This window comes from Puma concolor, chromosome A2, assembly GCF_028749965.1.
Source record: "Puma concolor isolate L17-30 chromosome A2, mPumCon1.1.hap2, whole genome shotgun sequence".
Classification (NCBI taxonomy): Eukaryota; Metazoa; Chordata; class Mammalia; order Carnivora; family Felidae; genus Puma; species Puma concolor.
In genome coordinates, this window is record NC_141668.1 from 92,781,714 (window position 1) to 92,798,702 (window position 16,989).

Consider the following 16,989-nt stretch of genomic DNA (forward strand, 5'->3'; position numbering starts at 1 on the left):
CAGTCGGTTAAGCGTCTGACTTCAGCTCAGGTCATGATCCCATGGTTTGTGGGTTCGAGCCCCATGTCGGGCTCTGTTCTGACAGCTCAGAGCCTAGAGCCCACTTCAGATTCTGTGTCTCCCTCTCTCTCTGCTCCTCCCCTGCTCATGCTCTGTCTCTCTTTCTCTCCCAAAAATAAATAAACATTAAAAAAAATTTTAAATACGGGCGCCTGGGTGGCTCGGTCGGTTAAGCATCCAACTTTGGCCTAGGTCATGATCTTGCGATTCGTGAGTTCGAGCCCCGTGTCGGGCTTGGTGCTGACAGCTCGGAGCCTGAAGCCTGCTTCCATATTCTGTGTCTCGCTCTCTCTCTGCCCCTCCCCTGCTTATGCTCTGTCTCTCAAGAATAAATAAATGTTTAAAAAAAAATCTAAAAAAATTTTTTTAATAAATAAAATAATTAAATTGCATTTAAAATAATTTTTTAAAAGCTATTACTAGTAGATTCTGGCAAGGAGCATCTTTATTTAATTAAAGTGATTATTTTTATAAACAGTAATTTTTTGTAGCCTTCTTTTGCTACTTTGATGAAGGTCTTCAATATGTATATATTTTTCAAAGGCCAGTTCATAGGGGAGGGAAAAAAACAAGAAAAAGCCGCTTCACAAAATTAGCAAATTCATGAATTACCATTATTGAATATTTTATAGGGAAGAAGCAAATGTATTTACATAGTTGCTTCCAAAAGATTTTTTTTTTTAATTTGAGCCTGAACTGTCTTGATTTATTTCCCTACTATCTCAGATCTTTCTGGGAATGATGCAAAATATAGATGAGTAAAAATGTATGTTTCTCAACAAATTACCACCTGGAATTAAAAAAACCTCCCCAAACATGACAGTTTGAAGATTTTAGGTTAAGCTTATGGTCTTGAACAGTGTTCTGGTTTTTCTCATGATACACATTTTTTTTACAGTAACCCAAATGCATTTACATTGAATGACATATTTGGCTCCTATAACCTGCTTATAAAATAGCGCCCTTCAGTTTGATGCCGTGCCCGCATACTGTGCTCCAAAACCTGTATAAAGTGTTGGATGCCACAGAAATGCATGGTTCTTGTCCTCTTGGAACTTACCATTTGATGGGGGATCCAAATACCCACACCAAGCAATTTGGTAAAACATGGGAAATGCTGTAATGTAGTCAGGACACTGTGAGAGGGTGGAGGGTCTCTCAGCCCCCTGAGGTTTCAGGAACCTGGGGAGGCCACCTGAGCTGAGCCTCAGAAAAATGAGTAGAATAGGAACTTGGCAGGGGAAGAAAAGGGAGTGTTCTCACTGGAGCCTGGAGCGGAGGACACCCAGTGGAGGGAGCATAGGGTGTGTGTATGTGTGTGTGTGTGTGTGTGTGCACGGTGTGTCATAAAGGACTGTTCTTGACCTCCACCCTGCAGCGTTGGCTGCCTATTGAAGGCAGTGGGAAGTCACACTTGAAATACTTTCAGCAAAAGTAGTAATCGAATGTGTGTGACGTCACTGTGGTGGCAGGGTAGAGGGTAGAAAAGTGGGAAAAGGGACTTAGGGAAGCGGGGTGGTTTCATAAAATACTCAGGATTAGCAGAAGCTGGCACTTTTTAGGGACTGGATGATTTGTGACCTGATGCACAGGGTCTAGGACATCTTCCTCCCAGTGTCTCCTCTGGAATGACCATGAGCTGGTACCTTTTTCTGAAATGGGAAAATTTGGAGGAGGAAAGGGGGGGCAGTAATTACTCACTTATAAGAAGAATGATCTAGGTTTTGTATCTAGCATCTCATCTCAATTCCCTGAAGTCATTGTGTAGCTTGGAAATCTTGCACCTCCTTGGCCTCTGAACGTTTTTTCCTGGGAGTACTGTGTATGCATACATTGAGCACAGCATTTGTAATTATGAATCTCTTTGAAGATACCCTTTTCATGAATATTTCAGTGCTCGACTCAGTAGGTCATTTTTCTTCTGCAATATTTCTAATTTGAGACAAACTGAAATAATTTTCCTAGGCTCTCTGATAGGTTCTTTCATTAATGGAGAGTAAATTGTTATTTTTGAAGTGAGTCAGAGACCTTTCACCAAGCACAGTCATGGGTCTGCGTTCCAAAGAATAAGCTGTGGATTTCCTACTGTGGTTGTCAGTCACTGGGAAAACCTCTGCATATTAAATATTTCCTGAGTTCTTTTCACTCTGTGCATAATGATGGGGAAAGTGCATTTTGATTGATTAGAACAGACACCTGTCACATTGAGAAGTTCTAGAAGAAACGATTGTTCTGTATTTTACCAGGAATTACTTTTCTATCGGTATGTGAATTCCTAAGCTTTATAATGTTCTAACATGCAGCTCATTCCAAGATGACCAAAAAAAAAAAAAATAATGTATTTCATCTTTCTCTCCCATTTGACATTTAGAGAAAGAGCTAATCAATAAGGCTGATATTCCCTCTCCATCGGGCCTAAAAGACTTGGAATATAAATAGTAAGCAAAACAAAATATTAGTAAACCATTTACTCAAACTTGGTAACTTTGATAGGTGACCATATGTTGCCTGGTTGATGAACTCATTTGGATAAAATGGTCCCTGTGAAGCCAATTAGCACCACATCAAGACAGCACTGTTTTACTGCCACATTGGCTTCATCTTCCACAGGGGCTGCTCTTTCCCACGTAGGTGCCAGCGCTCACACAGGAACTGGGGGGTGGGGAGATGAAAACCATTTCCTGCAGACCACCTCTATCATTCCTCCAGAAGCTTTTCTTAGCCCATGTGAAGATGCAGTAGTATGTTCTCTGTTTCAATGGAGAATTTGGCTTTTTTATTAATTAAAATTTTTAGGCGCACCTGGGTGGCTTAGTCTGTTGAGCTTCTGACTTGGGCTCAGGCCATGATCTCACAGTCTGTGGGTTCGAGCCCCGTGCCAGGCTCTGTGCTGACAGCTCAGAGCCAGGAGCCTACTTCAGATTCTGTGTCTCCCTCTCTCCACCCTTCCCCTGCTCTCTCTCTGTCTCTCAAAAGTAAACATTAAAAAAATCAAAAAAAATTTTTAAGTCCACATGCATATTCAATTTATAAAAATTCAGAAAGAACGAAAGAGGAGGGGTGCCTGCATGGCTCAGTCAGTTGGAGCTTCTGGGTCTTGGTTTCAGCTCAGGTCTGGATCTTGCGGTTCCTGAGATCGAACTGCACAATGGTTTCTGCACTGACAGAACGGAGTCTGCTTGGGGTTCTCTCTCTCTGCCCCTCCCTCACACACTTGCACATATGTACCTCTCTTCCTCTCTCTCTCTCTCTCTCTCTGTCTCTCTCTCTCTCAAAATAAATAATAACGTTTATTTAAAAAAAGAATAAAAGAATAGTCAAGGGAAGGAAATCCCCCTTCTACCCCTGCCTTCCAGCAGCCCAGCTTCTCAGGAGCCATATTCTTTTAGTGTTCTCATGGTATTTCTTTAAGGTTATACTATGTATAGATCAGTACATTATTTTGTTTTTGTATTTTTCAAGTTTTAATTTAAATTCTAGTTAGTTAATATGGTAAAATTGGTTTCAGGAATAGAATTTAATAATTCATTACTTACATATGACACTCAGTGCTCATCACAAGTGCCTTCCTTAATGCCCATCAACCATTTAGCCCATCCCCCCCCCAACCCCCGCCAACTTCCCTCCAGCAACCCTTAGTTTGTTCCCTATATTTAAGAGTCTCTTATGGTTTGTTTCCCCGCTCCCCACTCTTTTTTTTCCTTCTGTTATTAATATTATTATTATAAGTGTATTTATTTTGAGACAGAGAGAGAGAGTAGAAGAGGGACAGAGAGAGAGGGAGACAGAAAATCCCAAGCAGGCTCTACACTGTCAGCACAGAGCCCAGTGTGGGGCTTGAACTCATGAGCTATAAGATCATGACTGAGCCAAAACCAAGAGTTGGATGCTTAACTGACTGAGCCACCCAGGCGCCCCTGTTTTGTTTCTTAAATTCCACATGTGAGTGAAATCATATAGTATTTGTCTTTCTCTGACTGACTTATTTCACTTAGCATAATAGTAGCTCCATCCACATCATTGCAAAGGGTATGATTTCATTCTTTTTGATGGTGAAGTAATATTCCATTGTGTGTGTGTGTCACACACACACACACACACACACACATACATACTTACCACATCTTCTTTATCCATTCATTAGTTGATGGACACTTGGGTTCCTTCCATAATTTAGCTATTGTTGATAATGCTGCTGCTATAAACATTGGGTTGCATGTGCTCCTTCAAATTTGTATTTTTGTATCCTTTGGGTAATACCTAGTAGTGCAATTACTGGGTCTTAGGGTAGTTCTATCTAACTTTTGAGGAACCTCCATACTGTTTTCCACAATGGCTGCACCAGTTTGCATTCCCACCAACAGTGTAAGAAGGTTCCTCTTTCTCCACATCCTTGGCGACATTTGTTAATTTTAGCCTTTCTGACAGGTGTCAGGTGGTATCTCATTGTGTTTTGATTTTGTATTTCCCTGATGATGAGTGATGTTGAACATCTTTCTTTGTGTCTGTTAGCCATCTGGATGTCTTCTTTGAAAAACTGTCAGTTCATATCTTATGCCCATTTTTTAACCGTATTATTTGTTTTTTGGGTGTTGAGTTTAATAAGTTCTTTATAGATTTTAGATACTAACTCTTTATCTGATATGTCATTTGCAAATATCTTCTCCCATTCCATAGGCTGCCTTTTAGTTTTGTTGATTGCTTCCTTTGCTGTGCAGAAGCTTTTTATATTGATGAAGTCCCAGTAGATAATTTTTGCTTTTGTTTTCCTTGCCTCTGGCAATGTGTCTAGAAAGAACTTGCTATGGCCAAGGTCAAAGAGATTGCTGCCTGTGTTCTCTAGGATTTTGATGCAAATATTAAAGACCCACAGCTAATATCATCCTCAATGGGGAAAAACTGAGAGCTTTTCCTCTGTGGTCAAGAACAAGACAGGAATGTTCACTCTCACCATTGTTATTTAACAATGGAAGTCCTAGCCTTGGCATTCAGACAACAAAAAGAAATAAAAGGCATTTAAATCAGCAAGAAAGAGGTCAAACTTTGACTACTCTCAGACACCATGATCCTTTAAGTAGAAAACCCCGAAGACGCCACCAAAAATTACTAGAACTGATATATGAATTCATCAAAGTTGTAGGATATAAAATCAATGTACAGAAATATGTTGCATTTCATTATGCCAATACTGAAGCAGCAGAAAGAGAAATCAAGGCGTTGATCCCATTTATAGTTGCACCAAAAACCGTAAGATACCTAGGAATAAACCTAAGCAAAGAGGTAAAAGATCAGTGTGTTATTTTTAAATTTTGTTGGCAGCAAACTTCCCACAGCGTTCTGCCCAGTTCTTTTTTTTACTGAACAATAATCTGTATTTATGGAAGTTCCATATTTTCCATATTCTTTTAAAAAATTATTTGTATCACTATTTATAAAAGTTTAAATTGGTAACATTTATATATTATAAAGCCATATCAAAAAAACACATTAACATTTTGCTGTTGTCTGATTTATTAAAATTGTATAACAAAGGAGGACCCGCATCATCAAAATAACATTGAAAAAGAAGAACAAAGTTCAGGACTCACACTTGCCAGTTTCAAAAATTTTACTACAGAGCTCCAATAATAAAAATAATGTGCTACCGGCGTGGGCAGACACATAGAACCAAGGAGTAGAATTGAGAGTCTACAAACAAACCCTATAGTTTTGATTGATACATTTGATCTGATGTCCATTTGATTTTGACAAGAGTGCCAAGACCATTCAATGGGGAAAAGAACAGTCTCTTCAGCAAATGGTGCTGAGACAACTGGACATCCACACACAGAAGAACCAGGTTGGACCCCTCCTTTACACTGTACACAAAGATTAACTCAAAGTGGATCCAAGACCTTAAATGTAAGCTCCCAAACTATAAAAACTCTTCGAAGAAAACACAAGGGTAAGTGTTCATGACCTTGGATTTAGGGAGACACCAAAAACAGGAATATGAAAAGAAAGAAATTGGACTTCATAAAAAATAAAAATTTTGTGCATCAAAGGACATTATCAAAAAAAAATGAAAGACATTTTGCTAAATAGAAAATATTTGCAAATCATATATATAAGGGCATGATCTCCAAAATCTATAAAAAACTCTTACAATCCAACAACCAAACAACAACCTAACTTAAAACTGGGCAAAATACTTGAATAGACATTTCTCCAAAAAAGATTTACAAGTGACCAATAAGCACGTGAAAAAATCCTCAACATGGCCAGTCATTGGGGGAAATGTCAGTCAAAACCTCAATGAAATACCAGCGCAGCCTCACTAGGGTGGGTAATTTTTTTTTTAAAGGAAAATAACAAGTGTTGGTGAGGATGTGGAGAAACAGAAACCCTAGTACATTGCTGGTGGGAAAGAAACTGGTTTAGGCACTGTGGAAAACAGCTTGGCAGTTTCTTAAAAAGTTAAACATAGAATTACCATAGAATTCAGCAGCTCCACTCCTGGGTATAACCCAGAAGAATCAACATAGATATTCAAACAAATACTTGAATATGAATGTTCAGTATTCATGCCCAACGTGTCAACGATCCAAGTGTTCATTGATGGATGAGTGGATAAACATTATGGTATATTTACAGTGGGGTATCATCCATCCATAAGGAGGAATGAAGTATGATAGACCTAGAACAAGGACAGACCTTGAAAACCTTACTTACGTACACTAAGTGAAATAGTCGATGGGTAAGGTCATATGTTGTATGATTGCATTATATGAAATATCCAGATTAGGTGAATCCATGGAGACAGAAAACAAGTAGGTGTTGCCAGGAGCTAGTGGGAGGGGAGAATAGCAAGTGACTGCTTGGTGGGCACAGGGTTTTGGGGCGCAATGAAAATGTTTTGGAACTAAGAAGTGACGGTTGCACAAGTTTTTGTGGCCACTGAATTGTTCACTTAACCATGGATAATTTTATGGGAAATTTTACCTCATGAAAACATTTTGTATATATAATTCATCTGAACATTTTGATTGCCATTAGTTTTAATATTTAATGGCTAAAATACACTTTAAGGATGCAATTAAATCAACTCTTTACAGACTCAATCACTGAAGTGCCTCCACTAAATCCCTGGGTACCACAGAACATAGTTTGAGAAACACTGAGCTCTTTTGTGTATTCTAGGGTCTTCAAATTATTCCTGTATTCTGAGGAAAGATTTCTTCACCTAGTTTATTCTCACTAGCTGAAGTTTATCCTTAAGCCTTGTCAACCATGCTTTAGCAGAATAAAAATTTTATATAGTTTTAATAGTTGTTGAAGAATAGTTTGAGGTTTCTGGCTTCCGTTTTAATAAATCTGTCCTAGCGAGGCGAAAGGTTGTTTCTTGAGGAGAACCTTAGTGACAAAGAAGAGTGATAAAAAATTTGCCACAGTCATTTTTGGTTTTGCTTTTGTTGTTTTTCTGTTCCGTTCTATTTTGGTTTTGGTGCTAAACCAAAAAGGATTGGAGTTAGAATTTGAATTCAGTAAGTTATTTAGGTAATCTCTATATAAATTCTAGTGATGACTAATATAGGGAAGTTTTAAAAACAAGGATCTTGGAAAGACATTTGCAATAGTTCTTTACTAACCTAGGTATTTTAATTGCCCAGATTATATTTCACATTTAAGGTATATGGTGGTTTGGTGTTTCATTTTTCAGTATATTAGTGATCTTTGCACTGAAATATTCTGAGGTAGCCAATTATAATTACTTTCATTCAGGCACTGAATATAAGAGGAAATATATAATTTTCTTATTTGTATGTGGTAAGGAGGACTGTATGTGTGTGTGTGTGTGTGTGTGTGTGTGTGTGTGTTTTGTAACACTTAGTGGCAGTGATGGCATTTCGATTTCTTTGAGCTTGTTCACAGAAATATAAAGCTGATTATGGTTAGCCAAGAGAACATATTACAGATAAACATAAGGATTGTATCTTTTCTTTAAAAAAAAATAGGAGCAGATGTCTCAAGTGTTAGATGCCATGTTTGAAAAATTGGTCAAAGAAGGGGAGCATGTAATTGATCAAGGCGATGATGGTGACAACTTCTACGTGATCGATCGGTAAGTCTCGCGTAACTTCACTGATGCAATGTAATGAACCTCTCGTGTAAAATCTCAGCGGTTCTCCTAATGACTGGCAAATTAATATTTGATCGTTGCTGTTACCTCTTTATTCTTAGTACTACATAACAGGCACCAGAAACCTGCTGTGAATGCGTGTGGTGAAATCACCTTAGAGCACGGAAGAAGGCATAGTTTATAGAAGAACTGATGATAATTGGTTTGTGAAATCTATAAATCCCAGTCATTTCCTGCGAGCTACCTCATTTATTAACTTCTGCTGGAGAGGACGCCTGTTATAGTTAGGACGGAAGCAGAGCACGGCCTTGGGGGTGTCGAATCCTATAACTCAACCTCTGTTATGTTTTTTAAAAGGTTCTTTTTTTTTTTTAATGAACTCTAAAGTAAAACACGCCCATGATAGGAGAGAGTAGTTTATGCTCTTTCCAGAAATTGTTCTGCATTCTTGTGCATTAAAAGCATTATAGAGAAGTGATTTTAAAGCACTGTAGAGAAATTATTTTATTTCAGTGAGAAGGCATGTGTTCGTACTGAAAATGTAATTTCAGAAAACTTAAGTGGTGCTTTACTTGATCAGCGAACCATGTGCTTTAAGTGACAATTAGGTAAGAGCCCTAAACTGTTAATGGCGGAGCAGTCTGAACTGAGTGTTTAGGTCTTCGCTTTTGGAAAGCGATGATAAAGTGTTTATGAGACCATTGGCATCCCCTGCCCTTCCCATTCCAGGTGCAACACAGGACTTCTCCCTGCTGGTTCATTGGGTTATATTTGTTGCTCTGAGTAGAGTTGTGTTCAACTCAGAACCTTGCAGAAAATCGCAGCCATGTGTCTGCACAGGCCTCGTTTCTTGACTTGGCCCTCCTACATCAGTGATCGAGCATGCTCTCCGCATCGAGGGTGCTCGCTGACTCCTCCATTCCCTCATCCCTAATGCCTCAGTGACGTGTAGAGCTGTTGGCAAGATGGTAGCCAGGGCTAGGGTGAGCTCTCCGATTTTAGAACAGACCCATTTATCCCATACGTAAATTAAAGTCTTGATCTTCATGTCATTAACAGCCGTCATCAGTGAAACACCTCAGAAATTCCCTCAGCTTTTAAAGTGTATTTAACTGTAGGGGTATATGAGAAACCCAAATGTGGTTAAAAACTCCCTTACATTTCCCTTTTTGGTTAGCTCCTCATCACCCATTTGTCAGGTGAAAACTCCCAGGCACAGGGAAGTGACGGTAGTCAGTTAAAGTCAGCCAGCCCAGCATCCAGGTCTCTTGGCCACTGTTTGTGGTCTTTCCACGGCTTCACACTTCCTGACCCCTCATGTTATCAGGGAAGAAATCTATATGAAAAGGCAGTACAGATTATAGACTGACGTGATCGCAGGTGACTGATAGTTATTTTACTTCTCATCAGCACATTTGTTGTGTATTTTATTCTGTTCAAAGGAGGAAATGTAGAGAACGTGTTTAGTGCAAGTGTAGATAGTGCCAAGAGAAGAAGTAATCTGTACTTGAAAAACAGTCATGAAACAAATTTTAGAAGGTATCCTTGAAAAGCCATTCTGTCCATGAATATACAAGCCAGTTATTCTCTTATTAGTATCTTTGTCTAGTTTCTAACGTTTTTTTGTTTTTGCTTTTGTTGTATCCTTATCATTCATAATCCTTTTCTAATCTTCAAAGCTCTCTCTGTTTTTGTTAAGGGTTTAACCAACACGATAAAGGCAAAGAACTTCTGCCAGCTGCCCTCCTGGTGTTTCGGCCAGCCTTGAAGCCATGTTCTCTGATAAAATACAGTGTGTGGAAAGACAGTCCTCCACAAGAAGAATGCAGTTATATAGAGAGAGGATCTGTCAAATATGTAGCACAGTGCCATGCAGACTGAGTGTTACTTGCCTAGAATAAGAACCCAAATAAAAGATAAGCACAGAATAAAAAGACCTACAGAAAGACCAGAATCAGATAGTCTGAATTTCTACCACTTTTTGCTTTAGATTGGGGTGTCAGTCTACAATAAAGGGCCAAGTGATGTAAAGAGCTCTAGTAAATTTTTTAGGCTTTGTAGGCCATGTGGTCTCCGTCACAACTACTCAGCTCTGTTGTGGCAGTACATATCAGCGATCAGTAAGCCATAAACAAACCCGTGCGTCTGTGTTCCAGTAAAACTTGATTCATGAAAGCAGGCAGCCAGTCTGTGGGCCATGCTTTGCTGGCCCCCCCTTAGATTATAAAGGACCCTTGTAAGTGTTGTACAATGGTGCTGACCAAATTGTTAGAGCTGTATGTTTTTTTTTAAAGTTATTTTCTTCTGGGCCGCATGGGTGGCTCAGTTGGTTGAGTGTCTGATTCTTGATTTCAGCTCAGGTCACGATCTCACGGTTTGTGAGTTCGAGCCCGGCGTCGGGCTCCATGCTGACAGTGCAGAGCCTGCTTGGGAGTTTCTCTCTGCCCACCACCCCCTGCCTGCCCCCCTCAAAATAAATCAACATTTTAAAAAAGAAAAGTATTTTCCTCTCATTTCAGAAGTAATACATGTTCATGTGGGAGACAGAACCTCTTTAATTAGGTAGTGAACATTCTAGAATCTTTCACTATTCTTAATGCTCAGAGATAAATACAGACAGCTTTGTTTCATATACATTCCTTCAGAAGGATGCCTACACATACACTATTTGGTTGTAGTCTTCTATTTTCATCATTTATTTTATTATTGTAAACTTTTATTGTTTAGTCTCTTTTTCCACCACAGACCCATGTATGGTCCTTACCCTCATCTAGGTGATGGTGTCTTCCTGCTTGTCTGGCACAGATGTTGTCTCTGGCACATACTGATGCCCTTTTATTCCTTGTCAACCAACAGAGGAGAAAGGGAAGCTGGAAATGGGATTTTTCTTGCACAGGGCTCTTCTCTGAAATTATGTTTGATAGTGATGAGATTTTGCTTGAATTCTTTTTACCTCTTACTTTTCATATGTCCAACAGAGGAACGTTTGATATTTATGTGAAATGCGATGGTGTCGGAAGGTGTGTTGGTAACTACGACAATCGTGGGAGTTTCGGTGAACTGGCCTTAATGTACAATACGCCCAGAGCAGCTACGATCACTGCTACCTCTCCGGGTGCTCTGTGGGGTTTGGTGAGTGAAATATTTACGTGACCACGATGTTATTTGTCAATGTTGTTATGATGGAAGCCAGGTAGATGGAATTATTTTAGTTCTAATAGCTGGATTTCTTTGCCATCCTCATCAGCCATCAGGGTATTTGTTATATAGTGGATGCTGAACTGTTGGGTCTGTGCTGAGACTGTGCTGAGTTAAATCTTCACGTTCTTTCCCTGATCAAGTCAGGAGCGTAGCCTCCTGGCCCTGGGAAGGATACTCAGATCCAAAATGCTCTTAAAAACCAGCCACCCAGGCAAATGCACAGAGCCTTCAGTGTTGTGTTCTCAGATAGCTTTCTGTGGTGTTATATTATCTGTGCTTCCCAAAGTGTGCCCCCCCCCCCCCGCCCAGTAGCATCTGTATCACTTGGGTACTTGCTAGAAATGCAAATTCTGGGGGGTCCCACTTACCAGTTTGGGCCCACTGACTCAGAAGCTCTGGAGATGGGGCCCAGTGATCCGTGCTTGAGCAAACCCACCATGTGACTCTGGTGCCTGAGAGCATTTGAGAATCCTCCATAAACAGATTCTCTTGGTGTGCTATAAATTGGTAACAACTTGGCATTGAAAAGCAGCTGGGTAGAGAGAGAGTACTTGATGTCAGTGCTTCTCACACACATGAGAATTACTTTGCAGGAGGCGGGGGCCGGGGGGTGGTTAAAACAAATCCTTGCTGAGGCCCCACCATAGACTAATTTAATTAGACTCTGTAGAGTTGGGTCCTGGGCTTTTAAAATGAATTTGTTAATAGTGATATTTGTATAAGGCTTAAAAGTCAGTTTAAAGACACTTGGGTGAGGTGGGAAGGGAGGGTCTTTTCATACGTGGTATCAGGGTGCAGAGTAGCCGATTCTAGAAGACTGTTTAAGATGGTGCTTCTCAGACTCCAGTGTGCTTACCTGGGAACATAGTTAAAATGTAGATTCTGGTTCACTAGGTCTGGAATGAGGCCTGTGATTTTGTGTTACTCATAAGCTCCCAGGGCACCCCAGTGCTGCTGTGCCCAGAACACACTATTTAAGTAGTGCTGATTTAAGGGCATGTTTGTGATACTTGTATTTTCTTTTTAAATTGTTGAAAACAGCCCACCCTGTAGTTTCAACACAGATATATTCGCTCAGGAATCCTTTTGTGGAAGGAAGAGAGGTTGAGAAATTGGAAGTCTGTTAGGATCTGGTTCCCAAGGACTATAGTTTTACAGAAGTAGCACATTACTCGGTGACGTCTCAGCATTTAACTGTGAAGCAAATTCAGCTGATAAAAATCTCTTGCTCAAAGAAACAATACATACTGTATTTCCTCTTCTGAGAATCAGGCAATTATTGTTTACATAGTAAAGATGTGATGGGTCTCATTTTCAGATGTACAAGAAAAATGGGAATTGTTTCACACAGGAGGAAACTCATTGTCATCTGAAGTGTTTCAGGGACTATTAAAGATTTGAACACCCAAAGCCAGCTAAGTAGAAACTCTTGACCAGACCAGCCTAGGTCCATAGGAAGTGTTTGCCTGTCATCAGAATGGTGGGCTGAACCCACAGTCTGCTGTGAGCTGTTTCATTAAGGAAGGCACCAGTTAAAAATGTATTTATTCCAGGGGCACCTGGAAGGCTCCGTCGGTTAAGTGTCCTGGTGCACCTTAAACTACGTATGGAGGTCCAGCATTTCCCAGTGTGTGATACTCAGGCCATCAAGAAGGATCAAGCATTTTCAGAGATTTTTACTCATCTATAGATGTTAGTAAAGTGGGCAGTTTGTGATGGTCACCTTTGGGTATATGCATGACCACAGTGACTTTTTTTTTTTTAAATTTTTTTTTCAACGTTTATTTATTTTTGGGACAGAGAGAGACAGAGCATGAACGGGCGAGGGGTAGAGAGAGAGGGAGACACAGAATCAGAAACAGGCTCCAGGCTCTGAGCCATCAGCCCAGAGCCCGACGCGGGGCTCGAACTCACGGACCGTGAGATCGTGACCTGGTTGAAGTCGGACGCTTAACCGACTGCGCCACCCAGGCGCCCCCACAGTGACTTTTTAAAGATTAGGATAGTGAACATATCACTTAATGTTTCAAACCTGGTTTTTGAAGAGCAACTTATCAAACTAGCCCCTTTTCAGAAAAAGTCGAGTAGAAAAGATACTTTTCTTTTAAGGCCAACGGATTGGAACTCTGCCATATATGTGCAGGTATAAAGATAAGCACATCCCAAGAGAAAAGTCCTTTGTGGACTCGTCTGACTTTGTAAATAGGACTCTTCGCCTTAGGGGATTAACTGATTTGCATGACCCTGCCCATGATTCGGGAGGCCATGATTGGTGTGGCTAGGGTGAAAACTTTTGAAGTGGGCATTTCTGGATTTTAATTATATGTCACAGTGGGTGTGAAGAGGTGGGCCACGAATAAAATTTTTCCCGAGATGTACACTACTTTGTGGTTCGTCTCTAAATCACTAAACTATTTCTAGTCTTCTCTGTTTTGCAATTAACTCTGTCCATTAAACAGTGTTGCAGTCGGTTCCCAAACTGATTATGTATCAGAAGCACTTGGGGAGCTTTTATGAACTGTAGATTATTGGGCCCTACGTGCAGACACTGTTTGAGTCATTCAAGTCTGGGATCTGAGAAACCTTTGTTGTTGTTGTTGTTGTTGTTGTTGTTGTTGTTGTTGTTGTTAACGCTAGAGCTGATTCTCATGCAGACCCAAGCTTGGAAATTATTTTAGTAAATTTACTAATTACCTTGCAAATTTTTCTCTTTTAAAAAAAGTTATTAGGATTGCAGCTCCAAATTACAGCTCTTGTAAAATTGTAATAAACTAAATGGGGGAACAGGATGTTTGCTTTGCTTTCCTAGAGACTTATGCCCTCCACACTCGCATTTTTTCCCATCCTACCAGTTCAATTAAATTCAGCCTATGTCAGTGCAGTAATTTAATAATTAATGAACATAACTCCATTTTATTTTATATTAAAATGGTGTAATTGATTATCAGTGAATGACTAATTATGGGGACTCTTTACTATGAACTATTATGAATAATGTTTTGTAGAAATTTTTCAAAGTAGTTTGTAGGAAAACCATTTTTTGAGCTGTTTATCATCTTTAAAATTTTCCCTAGTTCCTTAATTGAGTTCTGTATCTTTGAGGTTAAATAGTGTAAACAGAGGAACGTTTTAGGGCCCTGAGAATGATAAACACTGGCATTCAGCTCTGACAGTCAAGAAAGTCATAGTTTCTCTGTGCACATTTTTTTAAAAAAGAAAAACTCTGACACACTGTGGATATGACAACCTAGCATACATGATTTTTTAAGGTCTCATAGTTGCCTTATGATTAAAAAAATTTTGGGGGTGCCTGGATGGCTCAGTTGGTTAAGTGTCTGACTCTCATGATCTCACAGGTCATGATCTCACAGTTTGTTGGTTTCAGGCCCATGTCGGGCTCTGTGCTGACAGCTCAGAGCCTGGATCCTGCTTCAGATTCTGTGTCTCCCTCTCTCTCTGCCCCTCTTCCAGTCTCTCTCTCTCTCTCTCTCTCAAAAATAAACAAACATTAAAAAAAAATTTCTAATAGTGTTTTTCATGTATTTTTTTTTCTGCAGCCCACATCAAGAAACACATTAGGAAATCTCACAACCAGTGCATGTGTATGTGTGTCTTTGTGTATAATTGAAATAAATCCCTAAATAACACTTTACTAAAAGATGTGCATGCTGAGATTTTCTGTTCTTTATTTTTTATAAAAATGCTGGTCATGGATGAAGGGGGTCAAAAGGTACAACTTCCAGTTATAAAATTCATACAACCTGGGATGTCCTGTACACCATGGCCACTGTAGTTCATAATACTGCATTGTATATTTGAAAGTTGCTAAGAGGGTAGATCTTAAAAGTTCTCTACTAGAAAAAAAGAATTTGTAACTATGTATGGTGATGAAAGTTAACTAGACTTACTGTGATCATTTCTCAATATATATGAATACCAATCATTGTATTGTACTCCCTAAACAAATTCAGTTTTATAGGTCACTTATACCTCAATTTAAAAAAATGCTGGTATGTTCCACTGAAACGATTTTGTGACACTCTTGGGCTGTCATCCACAGTAAAAGAACTTGTGCTATCCTGAACTCAGAGACACACAGTGGTGGCTTCTAGCGATGGGGTGGGGGGGGGGGTGTTGATCAAAGGGTACAGATTTGCAGTTACAAGGTGAATGAGTTCTGGGGATTGAATGAACAGCATGATAATTATGGTTAACAACATTGTATTGTTGCTAAGAGAAGTCTTAAATGTGCTCCTTACAAAAAAGAAAAGGGTAATTATTATGTGAGGTGGTGTTAACTAACTCTGTGGTAATCATTTCACAAGGTATATAAGTGTATCAGATCAACAAGTTATATACCTTAAACTTACGCAGTATTATAGATCGTTTGGATCTCGATAAAGCTTGGAGGAAAACCAAGATGGGCCTATTGCCTTTTTTTAAATGGTGCAATAGTGCCACCTTGTGGGTTGTCCCAATTACACGTTGACCAGATCTGTTCTGAATTAAAGGAAACTCATGTTTCCTTTAAAAAAATGAAAGTAATATTTTATATGGGTGTATATTTTATGGTTGAAGAAATAAAAAATCTGCAAAGGATAATAATGGTAATCTTTTATTTCAAAGTCTTCAGATATTGTTTGTTCCTTATACGGAATAGAATGAAACTACCTCTTCAAACTTTTTTCCTAATAAAATCTGTCTTGTAACTGTATTTGTATCTGCTGTTCTGCCTTTAGGACAGGGTAACCTTCAGGAGAATAATTGTAAAAAATAATGCCAAAAAGAGAAAAATGTATGAAAGCTTTATCGAGTCACTGCCATTCCTTAAATCTTTGGAAGTAAGTATATGTATATGCTTTTGTTTTATTTTGCTTTAAAATGTTTGGAATATTTTGTTCCATAGAAAAGGTTCTTTGAATAAAAATGTATCCACATTTTTAGTTGAAAGAATTAAATTGTGGTGATTGTATAACTTGGTATTTCTTTTACTACCTATGACTGCATTTGTTTTATTTTGCTTAGTTTTACAAGTAATAGACTTCTGTGAGTATCTATAACATATTTATATGTGGGTTTTATCTAAAAGCAGACCTAATAAGTATTTACCCAAAGAAAACAAAAATACTTATTCAAAGGGTTACATACATCCCAGTGTTTAAAGCAGCTTTATCTACAATAACCAAATTATGGAAACAGCCCATGTGTCCATCCACTGATGAATGGATATAGAAGTGTGGGACATATACAATGGAATATTATTCAGCCACAAAAAAGAATGAAATCTTGCCATTTGCAACGATGTGGATGGAGCTAGAGTATAATGCTAAGTGAAATATATCAGAGAAAGACAAATAGCATATGATTTCTCTCATGTGGAATTTAAGAAACAAAACAAATGAGCAGTGGGGGGAAGTAAAGAGAGAGAGAAACCAAGAAACATACTCTTAACTATATAGTTGAGAACAAGCCGATAGTTACCAGAGGGTGGGGTATGGGTAAAAATAGGTGACAGGGGTTAAGGAGGACACTTGTGATGAGCACCGAGTATTGTCTGGAAGTGTTGAATCACTGTATTGTGCACCTGAAACAAATATTACGCTACATGT

The 16,989-nt window shown here is 39.1% G+C and overlaps 1 protein-coding gene across 1 annotated transcript in view; it reads left to right on the plus strand.

Moving 5' to 3' along the window:
- The window catches only part of PRKAR2B (protein kinase cAMP-dependent type II regulatory subunit beta), a 103,478-nt gene that overhangs the window by 76,595 nt on the left and 9,894 nt on the right, over positions 1-16,989 (plus strand). The window contains exons 5-7 of the mRNA XM_086696943.1: positions 8,055-8,161; positions 11,158-11,311; positions 16,120-16,221. Coding sequence (XP_086553069.1) covers positions 8,055-8,161; positions 11,158-11,311; positions 16,120-16,221 — 363 coding nt within the window. The remainder of the gene's footprint in view (positions 1-8,054; positions 8,162-11,157; positions 11,312-16,119; positions 16,222-16,989) is intronic.